The 26,162-nt window shown below is 38.6% G+C and overlaps 1 protein-coding gene across 1 annotated transcript in view; it reads right to left on the bottom strand.

Annotated features, from left to right (window-relative positions):
• Window positions 1-1,828: 1,828 nt before the first annotated feature.
• LOC108719876 (complement C1q-like protein 3) overlaps window positions 1,829-26,162 on the bottom strand; it is a 36,177-nt gene continuing 11,843 nt past the window's right edge. The window contains exon 2 of the mRNA XM_018269136.2: window positions 1,829-4,762. Within this exon, the coding sequence (XP_018124625.1) occupies window positions 4,583-4,762 (180 nt within the window). The 3' untranslated portion in view covers window positions 1,829-4,582. The remainder of the gene's footprint in view (window positions 4,763-26,162) is intronic.

Raw genomic sequence — 26,162 nt, 5'->3', positions numbered from 1 at the left:
AGATAATAGATTCCATACCTGTATTAGCTTTCAACCATACTTGCAATGGTTTCCTTATACTTCTGCTGTTCCTAGAACTGCTTCAATGAAATCACTGATCCAGAGCAAAAAGTTCTAATTACACGTTGTACTGCCACTTGCCGTTCAGTTATTTTTGGAACTACAATTCCCAATTTATCCCGACACTCACAATTCTAGAGTTTGATGAGCTGTGGTTTCAGTCGTATTCAGTACATTCAAGCAGGAAGAGCCCATGCAGATTTTAACATGTAATTTATTTACTTTTGTTCACAGAAACAAAAATAGTTGATTGCTTGTCCTTCACTGAAGTGCGCAACATAAATGGAAAGTAAAACTGTCACACAAAATAAGTGAGAGAACAATTGTTTTGGCACAAGTTGGCGATGCCTCAGGATATAAAATCCCTTTCATTGTTAGAGGGATAAACATCTGGGTGCTTGAGCTTGACTTGCTGTTCCTTACCCCAAGTTTCATAAACCATTACAAAAGAAGCTAACTCAGATGGTTAGGATTGAATTAACCTACAAATACATAATTTACAGATAGAAAGATTGTTGCTTGTGCAATAATAACCTTCCCATCAATATATTGTCTGAGGTAGGGAATTATTCTCCAGCCAGCATTGGTTGGTTGGCTCTACATTTCTTGAACTTTCATCCTATTGGTTAATGGTGTAAAAAGGGGAGCCTGCATACTGATAGAGCACACACATTTCTATCCCTACACCCCACCCTGCATGCTTCTGCACTTGTAACTGTACATAGATGTAAAGGGTAACCCCTAAGGCAGAGCTGAGCCAAGTGGGCCAGATGCATTTAAAGAAAAACATCCCAATGTAAAGCCAACAAGTTTATAATCTCACCAGTAGTATGTGGGGTCCAGTCGCTCATGCCCCAGACCTACAGCTCGAGGTGGAGGTATCCAACCAAAGGACAAAATGGCAGGCACTCATAGATCCACAAACAGGCTTGTAAAAAGAGTGAACATTTTATTTTAGGCCACAGAGTAAATTAATACATAGCCTTACTCGTTTCATGCCTGTGGGCACTTAATCAAAAGCAAGCGGACCTCCCGTGTGTGCAGAGCCTGGTCAGGCCGGCCAGGCGCCCTAAGTGACCTGGGCGGTTGCGGCGCCCGCTGGTTGTGGGAAATGGTGCTCGTAGCACACATGCACGAAATGGCACACGTGTCACGCATGCCCGAACTGGCACTCGTGGCACGCATTCACGAAACGAGATGGAGAGAGGGGATCAGACATGGGGTAGGCGACAGAGGAGGTATGTGCATGGTGCACCCCAGCTTTTCCGCCCTAGGCACATGCCTACTCTGCCTACTCCTAGTTCCAGCCCTGCGTATGTGTGTGCTTGTTCTCACGCTGACATCACATGTGTGCGCTGACATCACGATGAGTCCCCAGAGAGTTCAGAAACAATGTTCCGTGTGGGGAAGAGGACCTGGACTAGGAGTAAGTGAATGGAAGAGGATTGGGCTCAGCCCCCCTTCACCTTTGTGCTCTAGGCACCTGCCTCTTATGCTTACCCCTAGTTCCAGCCCTGCATGTAGGTGTATTTGAGAATCATTGTATGGAGGTAAAGGGAGCTCATTCAGTGTCGGACTGGGACACCAGGGGCCCCCCAAAAACTTTAGACCAGGGGCCCACTCTCAGTACTATTATTCTTCTCCTCACTCAACCTCTATTCTCCTAGTCTCTATTCTTTACATACTATAATCTTTTATTCCATCTATTTAGCCTCTTTGTTCTCAAAGAAATATGAAATGGCCATGAAATAGGCCAAATCTTTAGCAGCACAAGGGCCCCCTGACACCTGGGCCCACCGGGAGTTTTCCTGGTATACCAGTGGGCCAGTCCGACACTGAGCTCATTATAAACCTTAAGCAATGCAGGGGTTTCATCTGTGCCAGAATGGGTCACATCTTGTTATGTGTGGTGTCATATTAGCACTGCTACATGTATATGCACCAACTATAGGATTTATGAAATCTGTAATCAGTACTTGTATGGCATTCTATCCTGTAAAACTGTCACAGCCATTCCTAATACCTAGTGCACATAGTCTATGGGCCATTAAGTTAATGCTTTGTAGACAAGACTAATGTAATACTGACAGCAGAGCTTTCTGTTCGGTACTGCAAATTGGAGCAACTGTTCTGAGCCCTTCTGTGCAGTAGTTAAAGGTTGTTCAGTACGGAGAGAGCAGCTATAATAGGGCAAGATGGCAACACCAATACTCTATATTAGTGCTGCCCAAACCCTGTCTGTTGTTGAAGTGCAACTTCTCATGCTAGTTATAGATCAGCAACAGCAGATGACTATAACTCATATAAATAATGGCATCCAACAAATTAAGTTTTCCAAAATCTGCATGGTACTCTATGTTTCTCTTTTTATCCCCTATATATTCAGCAGTTTGTTTTTGACATGCCTAAATATTGCCTTGCCCAAATGAGCTGGCTCTATATGGAAATGGCGAGTGAGAGTCATTGTGATTATTAGAATTACTAATAACTGAATAAACCGATGGGACTTCTGTTTACCACTTTGTACAGAACCTCAATGGACTTTTTCAAATTTACTGTTTTTGTGGGTTACCAAACTAGAGCAACCGTTGCCTATGTTCCTACAGCACAGGCCATACGGTACTGGGGTTACATAACTGCTGCAAGGCTTGTTCCAGTTTGTAGTGACCCCTATCAAATAATATGCAGACAGCATTACTACCATCCAAATTAAATTGGTATAGGTTACTAGACCTGGAGCTAATGGAATTAAATTAAATTAAGACTAACATAGTGACACACACTATTGATGATTAGGCCTTATCATAAACTACAATTCCCATCATTCAGTCTGATCATGCTCCAGCAGCTGGCTGCTATATTATGAAGCTGGGAACTGTTTTCAGCAGCTCTGCTCTAATTACTTTTTTTTTTAGGACTGACAGAAATCCAAGGTTTCTCTAGAACTATCTTTGGTAGCGATTCATTGCCAGAGTTATCATAAAGGCCGGTACCTATTAAAAATCATTAATAAAACTTCAGCATTATCTTTTTTTAGACATTCAGATCTTCTCCTGCACATCTTTAAAAAAAAAAACACATTGTGGGAAGATGGGAGAACGGGCTAAGACTGTGCTATTTCGGGAATAGAAGAAAGCCACAGGAATTAAAAATGACTCGTAAGATACTTCCGTCTCTCCAGTGCTCCCCACCGTGCCTTAGATTTATCAAAGGGCGCAGGGGGTTTATTACTGTTTAAGTTCTATTTGCATAAAAAGTGCTAAATGTAGGCCAGCGTTTCACTAGCTCCTACACAAATCAGAAATGCCTTCCGTTATCTCTTTTAGGAGGCAAGCAAACATCACAATAACCGCACTGAAAGTGTCATTTACCTCCGCTATATCGATACCGTATTGAAGTGTGTGGCTACATAATGGCCTGTATTGCTCTTTTCCAGATAGGAAAAGACAGTTGAATTGAATTAATGCTCTGTGCTATTCTCTGTTATCCATATACAATACACTAATGATCAGTAATGGGCGAATTTGTCCCGTTTCGCTTCACTGAAAAATTTGTGAATTTCCCGCAAAATGGCGAAAAAAATCACAAAATTCGAATTGTAACGCCTGCTTAAATTTTGACTCCCGTGTCAATTTTGACGCCCGCATTAAATTCAATTGGCGTCTGAATAATTTTGATGCGCAACTGTTTTGACGCAGGCTACTTTTCCAACGCGCGTCCAAATTATTAGACGCTGCCGAATTTTCACGACAGTTTCATGAATTTATTCGCCGGCAGCAAAATGTGGAAATTTCGCGCCTGCCAAATTTATTCGCCCATCACTGCTAATGATCTTGGGTACAAAAAAAGAAATCCAACCTAAGGCAAATATAAAATAAATGCACATTGCTTTTCAGCATTCAATAGAAACGTTAAATTACTTTTCTTGTCTTAATCTTCCTATTTTACAGTTTAATTACAATACACCATCAAGGTAATACGTCATTTTTCCGGTTATCTTTCATTTGTTTTCTTTCAGATATTTAGGCTGCATGACAGTCACAAGGACTGGCCAAGTATAAATAGCGCTGTCTGGTTGCACCAATCACAGCTTACGGTCCATCCCCTTTCTCAGTCTTCGCCCCGTTACTAGTAAACTCCAAGCAGTGTCATAGGCAGGCAACTCACACAATCCACACATGGATAAAGCAGCGAGATTATAGGATATCGATTGAGTATACTGTATGTAGGGAATGTTTTCTCTTGTGCGAACGTTTGTTTAGAAAATCTGTATTTTATAGTACTTGTTTCAATTCACCCAGGCACAAACAGAGAATGCTTGCTTTGGTGACAGGGCATGACACAACCTGTGGAACTCGTACAACACTTATATGTATTTAATTTAGTTAATATCTTAAAGTTTGTAGCATCTTCATTGGCATTGTTGTCCCCTAATCAGTATTTTTATGGATTGAGTAAAAACCAAGAAATCCATGACGACAATCTCCACGGGGAAAGTCATTTGCTCTTTGGAGAAATGTCCTCAGTCGGCGTAGATGATAAATCCAGAAAATGTGCTATATTTGTTGTTGTTCCCCCCATGAGCTTTCCCTCCATCCAGTTTAATATAAACCTCATCGCCAGGCTCCAGATGAAGAACCGCACTGTTGCTGGCATAGTCATAGTTTTGGTCTGCATCCTGGGCAATGGCACTTGCACGCACCTGAGCAAAACAAACAAGATAAAAAGGCATTACGGGCATGCTAACCACAAATTAATACATTATGTTTAGTTAGAGCTAGTTTCCCACTCTTTAAAGGACAAGGAAAGGCAAAAAAATAAAATCCCATTTTTACTTTCTTTAATGAAAAAGAAACCTATCTCCAATATACTTTAATTTAAACATTTGTACCGTTTTTATAAGAAACCTGACTGTATGCAGTGAAATTCTCCCTTCATTTACTGCTGTGGATAGGAATTGTCAGACGGTCCCTAACTGCTGAGCAGGGAAACAATCATACTTATGAACAGCAGGGGGAGCCCCCACCTTACTTCCCAGCCATGCAGAACTCAAGCAGCTTTGTTTATGACGATCCTTAAGCAGCCCAGACCACACTGAGCATGTGCACAGTCTTAGTCTTGCAAAAATGTTTAACAAAGTTACAAGATGACAGCCCCCTGTGGCCAACTTTGAAAGCATAAATCATTTGTTTGATTAGGCTTGTGGTGCAGTAAGTTCATGTTTATGTTTAGTATACAAAATACAGCATTTCTAGCCTTATTCTATTTTCGACTTTCCTTGTCCTTTAATGTGCACAGATTGTATATGTATTTCCTCTGCCATCACTAGTTCTTATGCTTCTGATGGGCAAGCAAAGGATGCGGTAAAATTTAACAATGTTATGTTTTTTATTCACTTAGGCTACATATTTGCCATTTATCCAATGAATAACATGACCTGGGAACATCTACAAATCACATAGCCCTGCCAAAAGAAGCAAGTCCTGGTGCTCCAGGCAATGATGGTCCTACAGAAGCAATGTTTGCCATATTTAAAACAACCTGTTGCACATTTTCTTCAAAGTTGCACCTCCAAAGTGGCCTTGAACTGAAAGTCAACCACTACCGTAGATGTAACATTAATCGCTGTCCACAGGCAGAAGAAGAAAATGGAATTTATTATTAAAGGAACATTGAAGCTGCCCAACACTGCTTAATTACCCATAGCATTGCTATAAAGAAAAGTGTAGAAAAGTATTATATTTGCTTCTGACAGACAGGAGATGTATGTTGTTTGGCAAGAACTTTGTGTCCGTCAACAAAATATATCTGTGTGTGCCAACATTTCACAGGAATTAAAAAAGGTTTATTATACTTTAGTAGATATATTTGTTGCAGTGTCCACTCACATGCAGAACGCCACTATTGATGCAATGCCCATTGCAGTTAATTTTGGGTCCGTGAGTCTCTTCACCTTGCATATTTTATTCATGCCACATCCCTTAATAAAAACCAACCCCTATAGTGCTGCAAAGACTGTCAGGGCTGATTAATCATTTTCCCTACAGTAAAGACACATACAATGTGGCAACTAAATACTGTCATTTATTGACCAGCATGTTCTGCAATACTATACAGCAGCAATGTGATTTATGAGAATCCTACGTATAGATCATAAATGTAGGAGTCAGCAGAATTAAGTATAAATAAAATACACAAAATAGTACTAAAAAAAAATTAATTCTGGGTAGTGATGAACAAATTTTTTCACCATGCATGGACAAAATAGTTGCCACAACATGCCCATTGACTTTAATGCATTTTGAATAAGAAAAAAAGTTGCTTGCATAAGAATTAACTTCAATCCATTTTGAGACTTTTTTGCCATTTTGTGAATTTTTAAGCAGTTTCACAAACGGGACATATTCACTCATCACACAGAATAGAATGTGCCATCACAATATCACTCGCCAGGGCATTCCACAACCTCACTGTCCTCACTGGGAAGAATCCACAGCTCTGTTTAACTAAGCTTTTCTTAATAAATATCCACATATACATATGCTTTAATTGTATTTTGCTTTACACAGATTTAACACGGCATCGAAAGTTTATAATATGTACAGCCCCAAATGCTAGGATTGGGTAAGGAGATATTCAATGAAAAATATTCTTCATAAGGAATAATGTTTGACAGGGGGTGCCACCATGCTTGGTTTTGTTCTACTTTGTACCATATAGAATACATCCGCAGCACTGGTACACTGAATAATATGAAATAGTCTTGTTGCCAGATACACCATCTTCTCAGTAATGCACATTCTGTCATCTGTGTCAAATGTATTTACCTTGCCAGCAATGTACTTTGTTGTGTTGTGTTATGGGACAGTACACTATATGGAACACAAAGGGGTAACCAGATTGGCAACAGGGTGGATACATTGGCCCAAATATTACAAACGATTCCCAAGAAGAGTCAATAGATTTGGAAACAGTAATTATATAAAAATGTGGGGAGCTTAAAAGAGATGTAACCCCAAAAACACACTTGTGCCTATGGAAAAAAATGGAATTCTAAGCCACTAGCTAACAATGATACATATATGATACATATTCAATCATTTTAGATTTATTTGTAATGCTATTGCTGAAAGCAGTATCTGTCTGTTGCTGGTCCTTACTCTTATAACAATGTAGCAGTAGGCAGACCTCATCCAGCCAAGACGAGTGCCTTTTATGCATCTTCACGTTAATCAGCTGACTTGTCCTACATCAACAGTCAGAAACAGCAGTGCAGAGAATAGCAAGGTACAGGCAGATAACTCTCTAAAGAGAAATTACTGTAATTTTACAAACAACTTTAAATTGTTGATAGGGAAACTGGATGGATTCACACGACAAAAAACAAATTAAACATAAAAAATGAGGGTGTTCCCCCTGAATCAAATTGATATATTTTTACATCATAGGTAAAACGTATATATTCTAGATATTTAATATGCTGTATTTCTTGCCAGTAAAATTTAAGAACATACTCAAATCTCTCTACATAACTCTGTTACATTTCAGATGCTGTAAATGGGAGGCAGGATAATGATTATGATACAATGATCTTTTCAGTCTCTCCTGTCTGGTGTGATGACAACGGACAAAAATAAAATATTTCTACTTGCAGTAATACTATCTCACCTTGGCACTAAGTACTGGGGTCCTTTAGGCCTGAGATCCCCTGGCGCTCCTGCCTTGTGTGTCCTGAATAACCACATCAATGTTCTGCTCACATGACAACCATATAGTAAGTAAATCTGGCAGTAAGTCTCCAGACTTGGAAAGAAGTGACTTGTAGATTAATGCTAATGAAACTTGGGGGACGATTCACTAACTTCGAGTGAAGGATTCGAAGCTAAAAAACTTCGAATTTCGAAGTTTTTTTTGGGCTACTTCGACCATCGAATGGGCTGCTTCAACCTTCGACTACGACTTCGAATCGAAGGATTCGAAGTAAAAATCGTTCGACTATTTGACCATTCGATAGTCGAAGTACTGTCTCTTTAAAAAAAACTTCGACCCCCTAGTTTGCCATCTAAAAGCTACCGAAGTCAATGTTAGCCTATGGGGAAGGTCCCCATAGGCTTGGCTAACTTTTTTTGATCGAAGGATATTCCTTCGATCGTTGGATTTAAATCCTTTGAATCGTTCGATTCGAAGGATTTAATCGTTCGATCGAAGAAATAATCCTTCGATCGTACTATCGAAGTCGAAGGATTTCAATTCCCAGTCGAATATCGAGGGTTAATTAACCCTCGATATTCGACCCTTAGTGAATCAGCCCCTTAGTGTATGGTACACCCACATTACATCATTTATATATAACTATGCCAATCACATTGTCCAGAGCTTTTCATGAAAATCGCCATCTCATACCAGTTGCACATTGATACGCCAAATTCAGAATTTGGTTTGAAATTCAGATATTTTCCCAGGATTTCTTTGTGTTCAGTTCATCGGAATCTGAACCCTAAAAGTCATATTACGTTAAAGCGCTTGATTGACAAAAGCAATAAATTTTTCATAGATGATACAATTCTTTACATTTTGTACAGCTCATAAAGTGATACTGACACTAAAAAACCTACTCTTCAAAATATTAATGTACATTAAGGGGGTTATTTACTAAACTCTGAATGCAAAAATCATAAAAAATTTTTTGCATTTTTTTGGAGTTTATTAAACACAGGGGATGGAAAATTCTGAATCAGAAAATCCGGCATCTCAGACCTGTCGAGGATGCATATATAAATCAATGGGAGAATTCCCATTGATTTCTTGATGTGCGCTGGGTTTCGTGCAATACCCGTAAGTTTTCAGAGTTTTCGGGCAAAAATCCGAAAAAAAACGTGAAAATAGGATGAAAAATCGTGCGGATGAAAAATCCCAAAAATCATGAAAATCAGATTTTTTTCTGCAAAACACATTTTCGGAAAAATGTAATAATAAATAAGCATAAGCAGATTTGATTGGAGTTTGTAGCAGAAAATATTGAGATATATTTGGACTAAATAACCCCCTAAAAGTTACCTATAGGTCATGTTGATCTTTTTTACTGATCGTTTGGCGATATCGTCAAACGAGCTGATCTTTCCACTAATGGGCATGGCTATATCGATCAACCAAACGACCGATCTCTGCCGGACGAAAAATGTCGGGACTCTCCACACACGGTCCGAAAATCGTGCAAATCCTCGATTCGTACGATAGGATCTTTGCGTCTATAGCCAGCTTTGCACAAATATTGCAGCCCCCTCATACGGCAACATGGGGGATCAGATAGATAAAATAAAAGCATTGGGCAAAAACTTTTATGGCAAAATTCTAAATAACAGGGAAAGACAATATAACGATAGATGTAAAAAAAAATTAATTGCTGGTGACAGTTTACCTTTAATGTGCAAATTAAGGTTTGGATTTGTTTCGGTATTCAGGGAAATCTTTTGTAGCAAATTTAGTATTTGGGCAAATAGAAAAAGTATTGATTTGGTGCATCGCTAGTAGAAATCAAGAATAATAATAAAGTAGCACTTCTTACACATACTGCCATACTGTATAAAGGATTCAACCAAATCCCAGGAAAATAGCTGAGAATCAGTCGAATCTGAAACCAGATCCTGAATTCAGTGCATTAAAGGCACAGCTGGAGTGAAATGTTGAATTTCATATAAGGCTATGAGCAATGTGAAAATATTAACCCATATCTATGCATTTATTATTGCATATCTGAGTCTTGCTTAACAGAATTGCTGACACAGAACCAGACTCTTCTTCAACCCAAGCTGTTCCAGGTAAGGACAACAGGGTTTTCCTTATAATGTCACATTATGTGATTCCTGTCAGCCTCTCAGTCTTCTTGTATCTCACCTAATTCTCTAACTGGATCTGTTATACAAATATTTTATCATTCTTGTATCTACTGTATGTCATTGGCTTCCTTCAGATCATTCCTTTCATTTCAGATCTAAATTCCAGTTTTTTAATGAAGGCTGCTAGTCAGTAAATGTGTGCTGTTTCATGTATAAATATTCAGAAAAAGAATAATGGAAAGAATGTATTTGTGCAGTGAGAGTAAGGTGCCAGACATGTTTCCCTTGCCCATCTGTAGGTGTGTATAAACTTAATGAGACAGAGCAAAGGGTAAAGCACCAATATTCACACATACGTACAGTACATATGCCAGCTGCAAGAATAACTCTAATAACAAAACAGTATTTGGAGTTACAATTAAAAAAAAAAGATGTTGAATCTAAAGGGATAAAGCTGTATAACATCTAACATGGGATTAGCTGCGTTATGAAATGTCCATTGAGTTAATTTTCTGTGCACATATGAAGACCTGGATAGCAACCATCCCAGAACCTTTTGCAGGAGAGGCTGGCCAATTCTGAACCCATAATATCAAACACTCAGCGCTTGAAACTGATGTTTTGGGATTTTGCTCAAATTTAAATATGCAAATTAAAGTTTGGATTCTGGTTGATATTGTTTCGGATCCAAAAGATATGGGTGTGGTGCATCCCCCAGTGATCCCCAACCAGTAGCTCGTGAGCAACATGTTGCTCTCCAACCCCTTGGATGTTGCTCCCAGGAGGCCAACCAGACTGTCCACGGTCAAAACCAGGGGACTATCAGCTCAAGATCCACAAAACTTGTTTTTTTCTGATAAACCCCCAAATATCATTTGACGTGACCCAAATACAATTTTGCTCAAACGTTGCAGATGTTTTACCAAGCAAAGTAGGGTCCAGTATTTGGCCCTCAATTTCTTTTGTGGGGAGGGAAGTTGTGGTTACGGCCACAGGCAAATCACAAATCATTTGAATATGAAGGATTTGGACCATCCAGAAATATATTGTGTATCTAAAGCCCTTGAATGTTTTCATGTTAGTGGTCCTATAAAATGCACAATGATCTGCCTGATTCTCAAAGTTTTTCCTTCTTGCAAAGAGCTCAACAAATCTATAACACTATATAAACCCTAGTAAGCAAGAATGGAAATGAAACTGCCACCATTAGTATTGTGTATATATATCTATATCTATATCTATATCTATATATATATATATATATATATATATATATATATATATATATATATATATATATATAAGATATATATATATGTGGTCACACCCTCACTGCACCCCCGCCTAATGATTTTAAAAACTAGTGGTGAGCACAACTTTCCCCTGTTTGTTATAGTTCTACAGGAGCAGTGACCAGCTCCATGTTGTAGCTCCCACCCTTCCCAGCTATAGTCAGGTGATCCCACTGGTGTCTAATAAAAGGGCAGCCAAGTTTGGGAGTTTTACTTTGAAAGCAGCTAGTAAGTTGCAGGTAAAACGTTTTCGTCCCTTTTATAAAATGTATAATTAAACCATAGAATTCTTAATGAATCAGATGAAAATTGAGCATAGGACTGGCCAGATATGGGATGACTTTGACGTAGTTGGCCAGCTTAAATATATTGCAATATATGGACAAACAATCCCTGTTTTGTTTAAAGGGTAAGGCATTTTTCAGTAGCAGTATGCACAAAATGTCGCTGTCTTAAATATATTGATAATGGGTTGAGTGCAGAGGAATCTTGTATTTGTCTATATATAAGATATATATATATATATATATATATATATATATATATATATATATATATATAGATATAGATATATATATATATAGATATAGATATAGATATATATATATATATATATATATATATATATATATATATATATATAAAAATCTATATATATATATATATATAGATTATATTTTATATATATAAAATCTAACTATGTGTATTATGGGGGTTTTTTTGTTTGTTTTATAAGTGAACCTGGAAAAAAAATATACATACAGTATATATGTAGGCTAAAAGCTTTTTCCTCCAAATATGCCTTTTGCTTCCATTGCTAAAGAGAACTGGTAATCAAAAAATGACAGAAATGATTCAGTATGATTTACTATTGACAAAAGAAAAGGGCAACAAGGCAAGTACATGTCACTGCACTCACAGCCTTATTTTAATAGGAGATTCGTTACATGGTCAAAGGTTTGTCTTCCACTGTTTTTCTTAGGTACTTCATTTATTATTGACTGTATCCCCCAAGCAGACAACACAAATGGTGGAATTGTGCAAGAGCCAACGCTGGGCATAAGCTGATGAGATGCCTTTGGTGAGGCAGATTCATTTACCTGACTTTGGATTGACTTAAATTATTAACTTAACAAAACAACCATTTCCTTACAAAAGACAATGAAAATATTCCTATTAACAATTAGTGATAGGCGAATAAATTCGCCAGACATGAATTTGCAGCGAATTTCCAAGTTTTGCTGCAAGTGAATTAATTTGCAAAACTGCGGCGACAATTTGACGGCGGAAAATCTGCTGTGTCAAAAAAAATTGCTGCGCACATAAAAATGTAGGTGCTTCAAAATTATTTTGATGCTCATTGACTTCAATGCATTTCGCAAATTTTTTCACTGGTCTTTGGAGGTGATCTTTGGGTTGTTGTAACCATTCTCACATTCCTCCGCATATGCCGCTCCTGTATTTTTCTTGGCCTGCCAGACCTGGGTTTTACAGCAACTGTGCCTGTGGCCTTCCATTTCTTAATTACATTCCTTAAGCTGGACAATTTCTTTCACTTTCCATTCAGCACTTCTAGCTGTATCTGCTCTCCCCACATTCCCCAGTTCTCTTCACCATTTAATTGTGTAACCAGAGCATGGGGATCCCCCATTCTGGTGCACAAACAAGATTCTGAGATGATACAAGACTTGTCTTAATAACAGTGTCCACAAAATGGCTCCTGCCTGCTTGCTATAATTATGAATTCCCAGAGTGAAGCAGACAAGATTCAAATAATTTATATAGTGTAATTAAAGTTCATTTTGCTTGACTAATGTGATAAAATAGGATTTTGAATAATTTTTTTGGGTGACGGGTCCCCTTTACTCCATATAATTAGCCATAAATCCAAGGCCCAGGTTCAGTCCCTTCTCCACAAAATTGAAAATTTTCATTAATTTGTATTCCCATACTTTCCTTACGTTTTCTGTTATAAAACCCCCCAAGATTCTTAGATCATTTAAAGGAATTGTTCAGTGTAAAAATAAAAACTGGGTAAATAGATAGGCTGTGCAAAATAAAAAATGTTTCTAATATAGTTAGTTAGCCAAAAATGTAATGTATAAAGGCTGGAGTGATTTGATGTATAACATGTCAGTCAGATCACGACTTCCTGCTTTTCAGCTCTCTTGGTTTACACTGACTGGTTGTCCTGGTTACCAGGCAGTAACCAATCAGAGACTTGAGGGGGGGCCACATGGGTCATATCTGTTGCTTTTGAAGCTGAGCTGAATGCTGAGGATCAATTACAAACTCACTGAACAGAAATGTACCATGTGGCCCCCCTTCAGGTCGCTGACTAACTCAGAGATATAGAGCTGAAAAGCAGGAAGTTAGATTCTGGCTGTTTTATTAGACATCTGTTCACTCCAGCCTTTTTGGCAACATTTTTGGCTAACTAACTATATTAGAAACATTTTTTATTTTACACAGCCTATCTATTTACCCAGTTTTTATTTTCACACTGAACTAATCCTTTAAGGAGTGGTGATCATTATGGGGGTGCTGTTGAAATGGTTTCCTACTGGCATGTGAATGGTGAAGCGTCGGAGTGTATTTCTCTTTCTCAGACTTTGACCAGTTTCTCCTATATACAGTCCCCCTATTTGGCACCTGGTGCCTTGTATTAAGTACACCACATTGGAAGAACAACAGTTGTATTGGCAGTGGATTCTGTATTCCTCTAATGTGTCCGGAATCTGTATTCTGTCTGAGATCAGGATGTCTGGGCAGGTTTTGCATTGTTTTTTGCAACAGGGGTTTTAGGTTTGGAGGCTGTCTAAATGCTAGAAGTGGTGGGTCTGGGAATATGCTTTTGATCTTCTGATTTGTATGCAGTGTTATCTGTATATCCCTCGCTATTTTTCTTAATTGTGGATTGTATGTGACCACTAGAGGTTTTTCTTTATACTGTAGAAGTTGACTCCTGGGTATCTTGGTGGCTCTATGAATGTTTTTATCCACAATCCTTGGGTTGTAGCCCTTGTTAATGAAGTCTGTTTTGAGTGTTTTGAGGTGGATTCCTTTCAGTGGTGTCAGAGCATATACAATTATACCGTAAAGTCTAGAGTTTTGTGTAGTTGGAGTGAAAGCTATCATACATTAGGTATGATGGTTTGTCCGTTGGCTTTCGATATATATATAGTTTGTATAGTAGTTTCCCTAATATGAATGTTTGTGTCCAGAAAGTGAATATGAGTGGGGGAGTAATTTAGATTCAAATTGATAGTTGGATGGAAGTCATTAAATTGTTGGTGGACTTGAATTAGTTCTTGTTCCGTACTTGTCCATATTATGAATATGTCATCTATATAGCGGAGATATGTCAAAGACTTGGGGCCATATTTATCAAGGGTCAAAATTAGAGTTAATGGGAGTTTATAAAAACTCCAATAACTTGAAATTTGAAAAAAAATGGCCAGTCGAAATTCATAAAAAAATTCGAATTTTCTAAATTTGGATGAATAGGACCGACTTGCAAACTTGAATCGAATTCGATTTGAGTTTTTTCACCAAAAAAAATGTATAGAAAAAAATCTTTTTTCGTCCCCCATATGCTAAAACACCAATTCGGCAGGTTTTAGACGGTGAATAGTCGAATTTGAATTCTTAAAGGGATAGTACATGATTAATTTCGAATTTTGATTATTTTTTTTTTATACCGGAATCAAATTTGGACTATTCCCTAATTGAATTACACTAAAATAAACTCAAACTTTGAATTTAAAAATTCTAATTTTCAATTCGAGCCTTGATAAATTTGCCCCTTGGTGTTGCAGTTGGAAAGGAAGTCGTCTTCAACTTTTGCCATGAAGAGATTGGCATATTGGGGTGCAAAGCATGCACATATATTTCTTGGCCAAATAAGAAGTAGTTGTGTGTTAAGGTAAACTCAGCCGGTTGTATAACTGTATGGGATGGTAGGTCATGCTTATCCAGAAATTCTTTGCAGACAGCTATGCCAACCTTGTGTGGAATGCTTGTATATAGTGATTCCACATCCATTGGAAGTGGTCTTATGTGTGCAAGTTTTCCGGCATATCTGTTGTATCTGGTAGATAGCTTGTTGTACCCCTTGCACCCCTACAACTGGTTTCCAGACCCAGCCCAATATGACCACTGTCAGAGTGCCTATCCCAGATACAATTGGTCATCCAGGGTCACCTTCTTTGTGAAATTTAGGAAGCATATAAATGGAATTTTTCGGATTTTATTATACCCCAAGGAAAAGTCCGAACCAGAAAATCTGGCATCTCAGACCTGTCGAGGTTGCATATAAGTCAATGGGAGACGTCCCAATGATTTTTTGATGTGCGTTGGGTTTCGTGCAATACCCCAAAGTTTTTGGAGTTTTCAGGCAAAAAGCCCGAAAGTTTTCGTGTGAAAAATCAGGAAAAATCGTGAAAATTGGATTTTTTCCTGAAAAGCAAATTTTCTGGAAGATCTGATAATAGATACGCTGAAAAAACCTGTGCGGATTAGATTGGAGTTTGTGGCTTGAAATACTGAGATAAATTCAGACTTTGATAAATAACCACCTAAAGGTAAAAATAACAGCCCCTCTGGTAGTAAATACACAAAATTTAGATTTTCAGTGCTCAGCACATAGTTTGTGCTAATCACAATCTTAGGGGGTATTTATTAAGCTCCAAATACCCGAAATCAGAACAATTCAGATTTTCGGACCTTAAAAAAAATCAGAATTTTTCAGGATTTATACAATTTTTTCAATGGTATGAAAACTCAGAATCCAAAAACCCGGCATCTCAAAGCTCTTGGGGTCCTGTATTAGTCAATGGGGAAGGTCCCATTGTTTGAGCTCCTGTCAGTACTAATATCCGATGATTTCGGGGATTTTGGGCCAAAAAGTCAGAAAACCACAAAAAATTTGTGTTTTTTGCGGAAAAGTCTGAAGACTTCTGACTTTTCTGGCAAAGGTCAGAAAGTTTGCCTGAACCGATTTTTTTGAATAATAAATAAGGTTCATTCGGGAATTCGGAGTTGCTCGGATTTTTATCTGAAATACTGAGATCAATTCGGAGCTTGATAAATAACCCCCATAGTTTTGCTACACATAGAACTGTGGATTGTTTGCATTCCAAGCCTCTTTTCGGACAATCATTCACATCATGGGCTGATTGGACAAGGTGAGACTCTGGGGAATATGAAGCTTTAAGGGCATTTTTTTACTTTTGTTGTGTGCCCCCCCCAAAACATTGATGTTTACAAGAAATGGGGTAAGCACCTTCACTGAGCATAATTGTGTGTGTGCGGCTCTGTTCAATCTTCTATTCTGTTGTTAACAGTAATTACAGCAAAAATAAAATCATGGGGCAGTGTTAGTATCCTGCGAGACTGAGTCTAGGTGCTGCTAAATGTAAGATTGAAGCACCAGATTCCATTGGGTATAATCTGTTAGACACGCATGACATAAACCAGGGGAGAACCCCGTCATTTTTGTTGCTAGAGGAGAAATATCTCTAGCGAACAATGTTAAATTACACATCACTGGCACTACTGCATTTCTTGTAGCACATGTCAGATGGTTTTATTTTAGAATAAAAGAGAGGATAAATGAAAGTAGACTCACTGTGCACAATATGGTTGCCTTTGCACTGAGAAATAGTGTGGTAGTTAGTAGCAATTGGGAGGTAGGGTGAAGCTTAGAAAGAAAGACGGGGTAAATATAGAGATCCTGCTTTGACAGAATGTGGAAAACATGTATCTATAAAGTGAGACAGGGACATAATAGAAACTGTTTGGAAGCTCCAAAAAACTAAAGTCGCTGAAAAAAAGCTTAAGAAACATTCTGTTTGCATATCCAAAATATAAGGGGAATTTCTGGCTTAGGCCAACAGCATTGGGAATCCACCATGGATTTAGGTTATTGGTAAAACAAGATAAAACAAGATAAATAGGACATGACAGATATTCATGGTGCTTAAGATAAATTGTAGGATAGTCAAACCAATTGGCAGTAAGTTACCTGGACTTATCATTTAATGTATTATAAGTCAATAGGCTCATTCATACTAAAAACAATTAGCAGCAGCACACGGTGTGAGTTGTAGGTGTGCAAAAAAGTTTATTTACCCAAAAACATACAAAATAAGGCAACATTTCGGGCCCTGAAGATCCTTTATCAAGCCTGTGGCAGGTGTGGGGCCTCCAGTACAGCACTTGACACCACAACTTGGGTTTTTTTTGGGGGTTTGAGCTCTCCATATCCGTAACTCATTCATACTAAAAAGGTACTGAAGTATTATGTGGAACCTCTACTTTAGTTGGGAATTCAATCATTTTCCTGGCCTTACTGTAAAAAAATCTTTAATAGTGAAAGCTACTAAGTTTATTTTATACAGGGTGAAGAATATATCATTACCCCCAATACCCATGTTACAACATCACCGTTTACCAACACTATTTTCATGCAGGTCCCATATTATGAATATGCAACCCATGGGGTTATCATATATTTACATTTTTTAAGAATTATTTTGAACCAAGGCAATACCTAGGCTATGGTATATTTGTCTACACAATATAAGCAAAGCATGGAATATGTTCCTGCTGCAGGTATGTATGTAAAACTTTATTTTAAATGTGCTTAGGATATACTGTAAGTACAGTAAGTGCAGTAACCAACAGCAACCAACCAGATATATTTGTCAATACTTGTCAATAGTGGTCATTTACGACCACAAGCGCAGTTTGGCAGGGCTGCAGTTAGTTGCACAAAAATCCCATTCACTAAAGGGATACTGTCATGGGAAAAAAAAAAATTTCAAAATGAATCAGTTAATAGTGCTGCTCCAGCAGAATTCTGCACTGAAATCCATTTCTCAAAAGAGCAAACAGTTTTTTTTTAAATTCAATTTTGAAATCTGACATGGGGCTAGACATATTGTCAATTTCCCAGCTGCCCCAAGTCATGTGACTTCTACTCTGATAAACTTCAATCACTCTTTACTGCTTTAGCAGCTCCCTAACATAAGATAACAGTTGCCTGGTAGATCTAAGAACAACACTCATTCAGTTACATTGAGAAGGAAAAACAACAGCCTGCCAGAAAGCATTTCTCTCCTAAAGTGCAGGCACAAGCCACATGACCAGGGGCAGCTAGGAAATTGACAAAATGTCTAGCCCAATGTCAGATTTCAAAATTGAATATAAAAAAATCTGTTTGCTCTATTGAGAAATGGATTTCAGTGCAGAATTCTGCTGGAGTAGCACTATTAACTGATGCGTTTTGAAAAAAACACGTTTTCCGATGACAGGATCCCTTTAATGTAATTGTGCCAACGTGTTCTTGTTCCACCTTCGTATAGATGTGTTTGGCACTGCTCCAGGGTCCTCACATCGGCAGCTGCCCCTAAAGGATGGGCAGCACTAGTGATGGGCAAATTTCTCCCGTTTGGCTTCTCAGAAAAATTCACAAATTTCCTGTGAAATTTGCAAAACGTTGAAAAACTTGCGAAACTCGAATAAATTTGCCGGCGGCCAAACGCGGAAATTTACCACAAATTCGCACCTACCGAATTTATTCGCCCATCGGTAGGCAGCACATGTGTCTCATTCAGCCATACTGTATACTGTACATAATCACTTCACTTGTTCCCCATTTAAATACTAGCAAGTTTAATAGGCCAGAATAAATAGCCAGTCTGAACAATGACCCAGACCAGCAATGTATAAAGTCACCTGATCCATGAGCTGATCAATCCCATCAATGCACCTTGGATATTCATGTGTGTGGCCATATTTCACCAATATCTGACCATATCCCTCAACCCACAAGTAGCCAGTGCTTATGTAGCTTTTTCTACCGTATGGTATTACAGGTATGGGACCTGTCCTGCAGAATGCTTGGGACCTGGGATCTTCCGGATAACAGATCTTTCCATAATTTGACTCTTCATACCTTAAGTCTACTAGAAAATCATTTAAACATTTAGGGGCAGATTTATCAAGGGTCGAATTTCGAGGGTTAAAAACCCTCGAATTCGACCCTCAAAGTAAAATCCTTAGAATTCGAATATTGAATTCAAAGGATTTCAGTGCAAAATATCGAATTGAATCAAATAAAAATCGTTCGACCGAATGATTTTTATTCGATCAAAAAAAAAAAACTGCTCTGGAAGGTCCCCATAGGCTAACATTGCACTTCGGTAGGTTTAAAGTGGCGAAGTATGAAGTCGAAGTTTTTTTTTAAAGAGACAGTACTTCGATTATCTAATGGTCGAATAGTTGAAAGATTTTTACTTCAAATCATTTGAATCAATTCGATGGTCGAAGTACCCAAAAAATTAATATTCGAAATTCGAATATTTTTGCATTCGAACTATTCACTCGAGCTTAGTAAATCTGCCCCTAAGTAAACCCAATAGGCTGGTTTGAGAAAAAGGAAATTATTTGTAAAAATTTAGATTATTTGGATAAAATGGACAGCCATTCGATAATTCAGAGCTTTCTGGATAACGGGTTTTTGGATAATGGATCCCATAACTGTACACACCTGTCTAGTGTTTGTGTCAGGCCCGGACTGGTAATATTTTTATTCGGGCAATTGCCAGAGAGGCCGCTCTATTTTTCCTTTAATTGGGCCGCTCGTGATCTATACTCCTAAAAATAAACTGCCTTTTCATGCGTCTGGCAGGCTCTAGGACCGCTCCTTCAACTCCCACTGTAGCTCCGCCCCTCCCACTCGTTGCTGTTCTGCTGCTGCTGCTGCCGTGCTGTGTGTGTGGAAGTCTGATGAGCAGGGCCTCCAGCAGATACTGCAGCTGCTTAAAGGGTCTCTCAGTCCCCTCTCAAGCTAAAGCAAGTGAGCAGCTTATGGGTTATTTAAAGGAAAACTATACCCCCCAAACAATGTAGGTCTCTATAAAAAGATAGTGCATAAAACAGCTCATATGTAAAATCCTGCTTCATGTAAATAAACCATTTTCATAATAATATACTTTTCTAGTAGTATGTGCCATTGGGTAATCATAAATAGAAAATTGCCATTTTAAAAAATAAGGGCCGCCCCCTGGGATCGTAGGATTCACTGTACTCACAAACATACCAACAAACCATACATGTTAGGTCACATGAGCCAATTAACAGACAGAGTTGTGTCTTTTGCTTCCACACTTCTTCCTGTTATAGTTAGAGTTGAAGTATTTCTGGTCAGGTGATCTCTGAGGCAGCACAGAGACCATCATGAAATGGTGGCTCAAGGCAAGAGATGTAAAAGGGCAAGATTTACTTAAATATATATTCCAGTTTGGTAAGATTCTTTAATATGCCACTTAATATGATATGAACTATCTGTTGCTTAAGTGTTCATTTTGGGAGTATAGTTTTCCTTTAACTGGTGACAATAGTTCAGTACTTTGTGTTTTTATACTGTGTTTAAGGGCTGAGAACATATTTGTGACTGTCCACTGCCTCAACTCCATAGCTAGACAGTGTTCCTGGTGGCACTGTGGCTTATAAAGCGGAGATCTTGTTGGCACATAATGGATAGTATTTCTACTGGTACATTGGCATTTAATGTTCAGCATTACACTACCAGTTGTAGCTCTACACTGGTACATTTCTCCACTAATCCTGCTGGCACAAGAATGTTGCTCGCCAATCACTCATATTCAACCTCACATTGGCAAAATCCAAGAGATGGACATGCCCATGTCCAGGGCCGGCCTTAGGCTGATTGGGCGCAATTGGGCCCTGCGCCCTGAAACCCTCCTGTCCTTGTTTTTGAGATCCTGTACAACCCCATTAATAACCTTCCTTATGCTATCAAGTACACCCCCGTTAATTTTTTAACATGGTCTGGTCCAAATGGCTATATGGTGTCATGGCTGCGCACACCAGGATTGGACGCATGACGCAGGAATGGACCCTGAGGACCGTTAGCTGCTGAACTATCCTTCCCGCCATGCGCCACACAGTCATGACATGACTGGCAAGAGAAAGTATAATATGTACTTGCATTATCATCTTTTATTAGTGCAAAGCAAGCAGCCAGAAGCATATTTTTATATCTGCAAATGTAAAACAAAAAGAAAATCTGCAACTGCACTGTTACCTTTATTCTAGAAAATTTGGCATAAAATTGTTTTAATTTTTAAATTCTTATTGTTAAAGGAATAGTTCAGTGTGAAATGAAAAACTGGATAAATAGATAGGTTGTGCAAAATAAAAAATGTTTCTAATATAGTTAATTAGCCAAAAATGTAATGTATAAAGGCTGGAGTGAACAGATGTCTAATAAAACAGCCAGAATCCAACTTCCTGCTTTTCAGCTCTATAACTCTGAGTTAGTCAGCGACTTGAAGGGGGGCCACATGGTACATTTCTGTTCAGTGAGTTTGCAATTGATCCTCAGCATTCAGCTCAGATTCAAAAGCAACAGATATGTCCCATGTGGCCCCCCCTCAAGTCTCTGATTGGTTACTGCCTGGTAGCCAGGGTAACCAGTCAGTGTAAACCAAGAGAGCTGAAAAAGCAGGAAGTAGTGATCTGACTGACATAATATACATCAAATCACTCCACCTTTATACATTACATTTTTGGCTAACTATCTATATTAGAAACATTTTTTATTTTGCACAGCCTATCTATTTACACAGTTTTTATTTTTATACTGAACAATTCCTTTAAGAAGATATGTTTTATTCTCTGTTTAGTTTTGCAATGGTTTGCAAGATGAAGTTGTGTAATCGCTTTTCTCAGTGCTCATTGTAGATCCATCTTTTTATCCCAGTAGTGTAACTTCTTATTTGCAAACTAAATATGACTTGAGATAATAAGAGGTCCCCAAACATTGGTGATTGCCTGAGGCAAAGCCCCATTATTTTCTTCTACAGAATAAACATTCTATAAAAATCATTAAGAAATATTCTGTCAACTTTAAATCTTGGGGGCTCTGCCAAAGTTGCCCTAATTGGGCCCCGCAGTTGGTAAGACTGGCCCTGACAATGAAGTGGTTGGGTATAGCTGGTACAGAGCCCATGGACTGGGTAAGGCGGGTAATGGAACAGTCTGCAGTGTGGAAGTATGACAGAGAGTAGAACCTACTTATGGTGAGTAGAGAGCACAAATCAGAGGTCAGGGTGCCAAACAGAAGCCATAGTCCAATATAAAGGTCAGGGGTCAGGTCAGGTGTGTGTGGGGGGGTAAATGCCAAGTTTCATATACAGGTCAGCGATCAGTGCAATTAGGCAAGAACCACAGGGACCAGTGTAAAAACATAAGATTTAATTCCTTGATCTTTATTTCAGAAAGAATCCAGTAATGTGGGCCTTTTCCATATTAACCATAATGATTTAGGGTACCCCCTACTGTAAATGATAAGGATATTAGAAGTGACTGAGGGGTTGTTCTGTGACCATATAAAGGCACAAGGCTGCAGGCTGAGTTATACAGGGAACTCTGAGTATCACTCATGTATTATAAGGGATAATGTACCCCCTACTGTAAATGATAAGGATATTAGAAGTCACTGAGGGGTTGTTCTGTGACGATATAAAGGCACAAGGCTGCAGAATTTATAACATATTTTACATGAATTACAATTAAGTGAAAAAGGCAGTGGATGTGTACAAGTCAGACCATTGCGTGTTTACATGTGGGCTGCTTTGATTTTTTTTGCCTGGGCTGCTTTTAACCCCCAGTCCGGCCCTGGTTTGTGTGTCCCTGCCAGACCTTATTTGAAAGGATCCAGTAATATATGATTACTACACGTGAAATATTACATTATTTAAGCTACTTGCAAAGACTGTTAGGAAGTTTTTCTACAGAAGATCAAAAACTTTCTGCTTGTGTTCCCAGAGCTTTGCCGCCCCCCCCTTACATATTTAATGGTAGAGCTGTACGAGGGGCGTTGAGTGGTCAAGTAGGAATTAATGACAGTCACACTGTGTGTATTGCAAGCAACGTCCTCTTTCTGTTTGTTTGTTTGTTCATCACTCTGACAGATAGAGAAATGTGCATTCTAAATGCTTCCAGATAGAACGCTCGTGCATTTTGATTCTTCATTAATACTTAAGAATCGGTTGAATTACTACTTGTGGAATAGCGAGGCTTATTTACAAGCATATTCTAACTTTGGTTTGATCCCTCTGTGTTTGCATGGGATTCACACTAGTGATGGGCAAATTTCTCCCGTTTCGCTTCATCCTGGAAAATTCGCCAAATATTCAAACATTTTCACGAAAAAATCGAGCAATTCGAACGTTTTCACTAAAAAAATCTAGCAATCCAAACGGTTTCACTAAAAGATCGAGCAATTCAAACGGTTTCACTAAAAAATGGAGCAATTCGAAAGTTTTCACGATAAAATCGAGCAATCCGAACGGTTTCACTAAAATAGAGCAATTCTAACGCTTTCAACATATAATCGAGCAATTCGAATGGTTTCACTAAAAAATCTAGCAATTAGAACGGTTTCACCAAAAAATCAAGCAATCCGAACGGTTTCACTAAAATAGAGCAATTCGAACGCTTTCACCAAAAAATCGAGCAATTCGAACGGTTTCACAAAAAAAAACGAGCAATTTGAACGTTTTCACATAAAAATAAAGAAATTCTAAAGTTTTCACGAAAAAATCGGAAAATCGGAAATTGATGCGCAAATTCGTGCCGGGTGAATTTATTCGCCCATCGCTAGCCGCAAGTTTGCGGCGAGGCGTATTTATTCGCCCATCACTATTTCGCACATTGGGCCAGGTTCAGTTCAGTGAGAAAAAAATCGAGCAATTTGAATGTTTGAAGTCTATGGGAAAATACTGGAACTGAATTGAGAAAAGTGTCTTGAATTGAATGATAACCCGTGAAATAATGTTTTCTGGCTCATTGTATGTATGTTGTTTCCTACACCTATGGAATATCTAATCAAGGCTCTAATACTCGTCACTGGAATGAGGATCAGCCAGAGTTTCCTACATGGAGCATCTCTGAGCGTCTCCTATGCACTAATGTGCTTTTTCACTGATCTTCTCCCCAATCAGAGCTTGGCCATAGCTGCTGTATTTTGTTGCACATCAATGGATAGTGGGGGCACATTTTTCAGTTCATGCTCTTAAACTGGCCATAGATGTTGAGATTTTTAAAAGATCAGATCAATGACACGAATTGTGCTTTGTTGCCGGAGGGAAAATCCTTTTATTTGTGCGTGATACAGCATCCAAGATACAGCATCCCCTCTGTGTATTCGGGTCTCGATTTGCATTCACTCTAAGGGGAAGGTATTGTCCCCTGCTTGAAAGGCAATTTCTAGTGAGCAACAAAATGCTCCATGTGTCCTTGTCCTTAAATGGCTAATATGCCGTTAACCATCACGTTTTTGCTCTACAAAGAGGGTGCAAAGTGCTGGGCATAGAAAAGACAGTAAAATATATACTTCTTGCTCCTATTTAGCAAATGAACCCACTAGTGTCTGCTATACTAGTGCAACTGAGCTCCACCAAGCAAACTGCCACATGCACCCAGGGCTACATAACTAGGCCAGATTAGCACATGCAGGTTACCTATCATTGCATCACTGTTATATGTTCTTCTTAAAGGGGAATTAAACCCTAAAAATTAATATGGCTAAAAATACCATATTTATATACTGAATTTATTGCATCGGCCTAAAGTTTCAGCTTGTCAATAGCAGCAATGATCCAGGACTTCAAACTTGTCACAGGGGGTCACCATCTTGGAAAGTGTCTGTGACACTCACATGCTCAGGGGGCTCTGAGCAGCTGTTGAGAAGCTAAGCTTAGGGGTCGTCACTAATTATCAAGCAGAAAATGAGGTTGGCCTGTAATATAAGCTGATGCTACAAGGCTGAGTATTAAATTCTGGTGCTAATTACACTGGTTTCTGTGCTGCCATGTAGTAATTATCTGTATTAATTACTAATCAGCCTTATATTGTGACATTTCTATTCTATGTGTACTGTATATTGTGAGTGGGTCCCTAAGCTCAGTAAGTGACAGCAGCACAGAGCATGTGCAGTGAATCAGCAGAAAAGAAGATGGGGAGCTACTGGGGCATCTTTGGAGACACTGATCTTTACTGCTAAAGACTTGTGGTTGCCTTGGGCTGGTACAGAAGCCCAAAACATAATGTACAACATTTCTAGCTGCTTCTTACTTCTCCTTTAAGGTTTCATTCAGTACAAGGAATCCTACATCATTTACAGTGTACGTCACACCGTGATAACTTGACACAATCTCCCAGAATCCCAGGCTGTTGAACAGCTTTTTCAGGAAATATGTAAGGCATTTTTGCCACCTAACTAGAATGTTGTAACCAAGGCTAGTAACCCATAGCAACCAATCATCAAATACCATTTGCTGGTCACCTGTTTGAAAGTCAAGTTTTGATTGACTGGTGGCTGCACAACATTCTATGGCATTACAGGGGCCACTTACAAAAAATAGAGCAGGGTTCAAAGTGCAAAAATGGGCACAAATTGTCATGTTTTGGTGCCCCATTGGTTGTGCCCAAAGGTGAAGCTATTTGGGGTCCTAGAATAGAGTGCAAAGAGCTGCCTTTCCCTACTGTCCCACCCAATGTTATAGATAGCTTCAGGATGTACATAATAAAAGTGCAATAAACCACAGTTTAGTATTGTGAGTAAAACTGTAATGGCCTATTAAGAATCAGTGATGGGCAAATTTCGCAAATTTCCAGCGAAATTCGAGAAACGGTCAAAAGATTCACGAAAAGCCTGCCTGCTTGCTGTGATTGTTTAATTCCAAGAAGAAGGAAACAAGATTTAAATAATTGATGTAGCGTAAGTATAGTTTATTTTGCTTGAAAAACACAATAGAAATGAATATTATTTCTTAAGGTGACAGGTCCCCTTTCATGTGATTGGTAATTGTTAGTTTCACAGTATCGTCTCTGTAAAGCAATGTGGCATATGTCAGTGCTTTATAAACTAACAGAAATA

This window comes from Xenopus laevis, chromosome 6S (genome assembly GCF_017654675.1).
Source record: "Xenopus laevis strain J_2021 chromosome 6S, Xenopus_laevis_v10.1, whole genome shotgun sequence".
Taxonomy (NCBI): domain Eukaryota; kingdom Metazoa; phylum Chordata; class Amphibia; order Anura; family Pipidae; genus Xenopus; species Xenopus laevis.
Note: the sequence above shows the minus strand (reverse complement) of the source record. Positions and strands in the feature narration are given on the sequence as shown.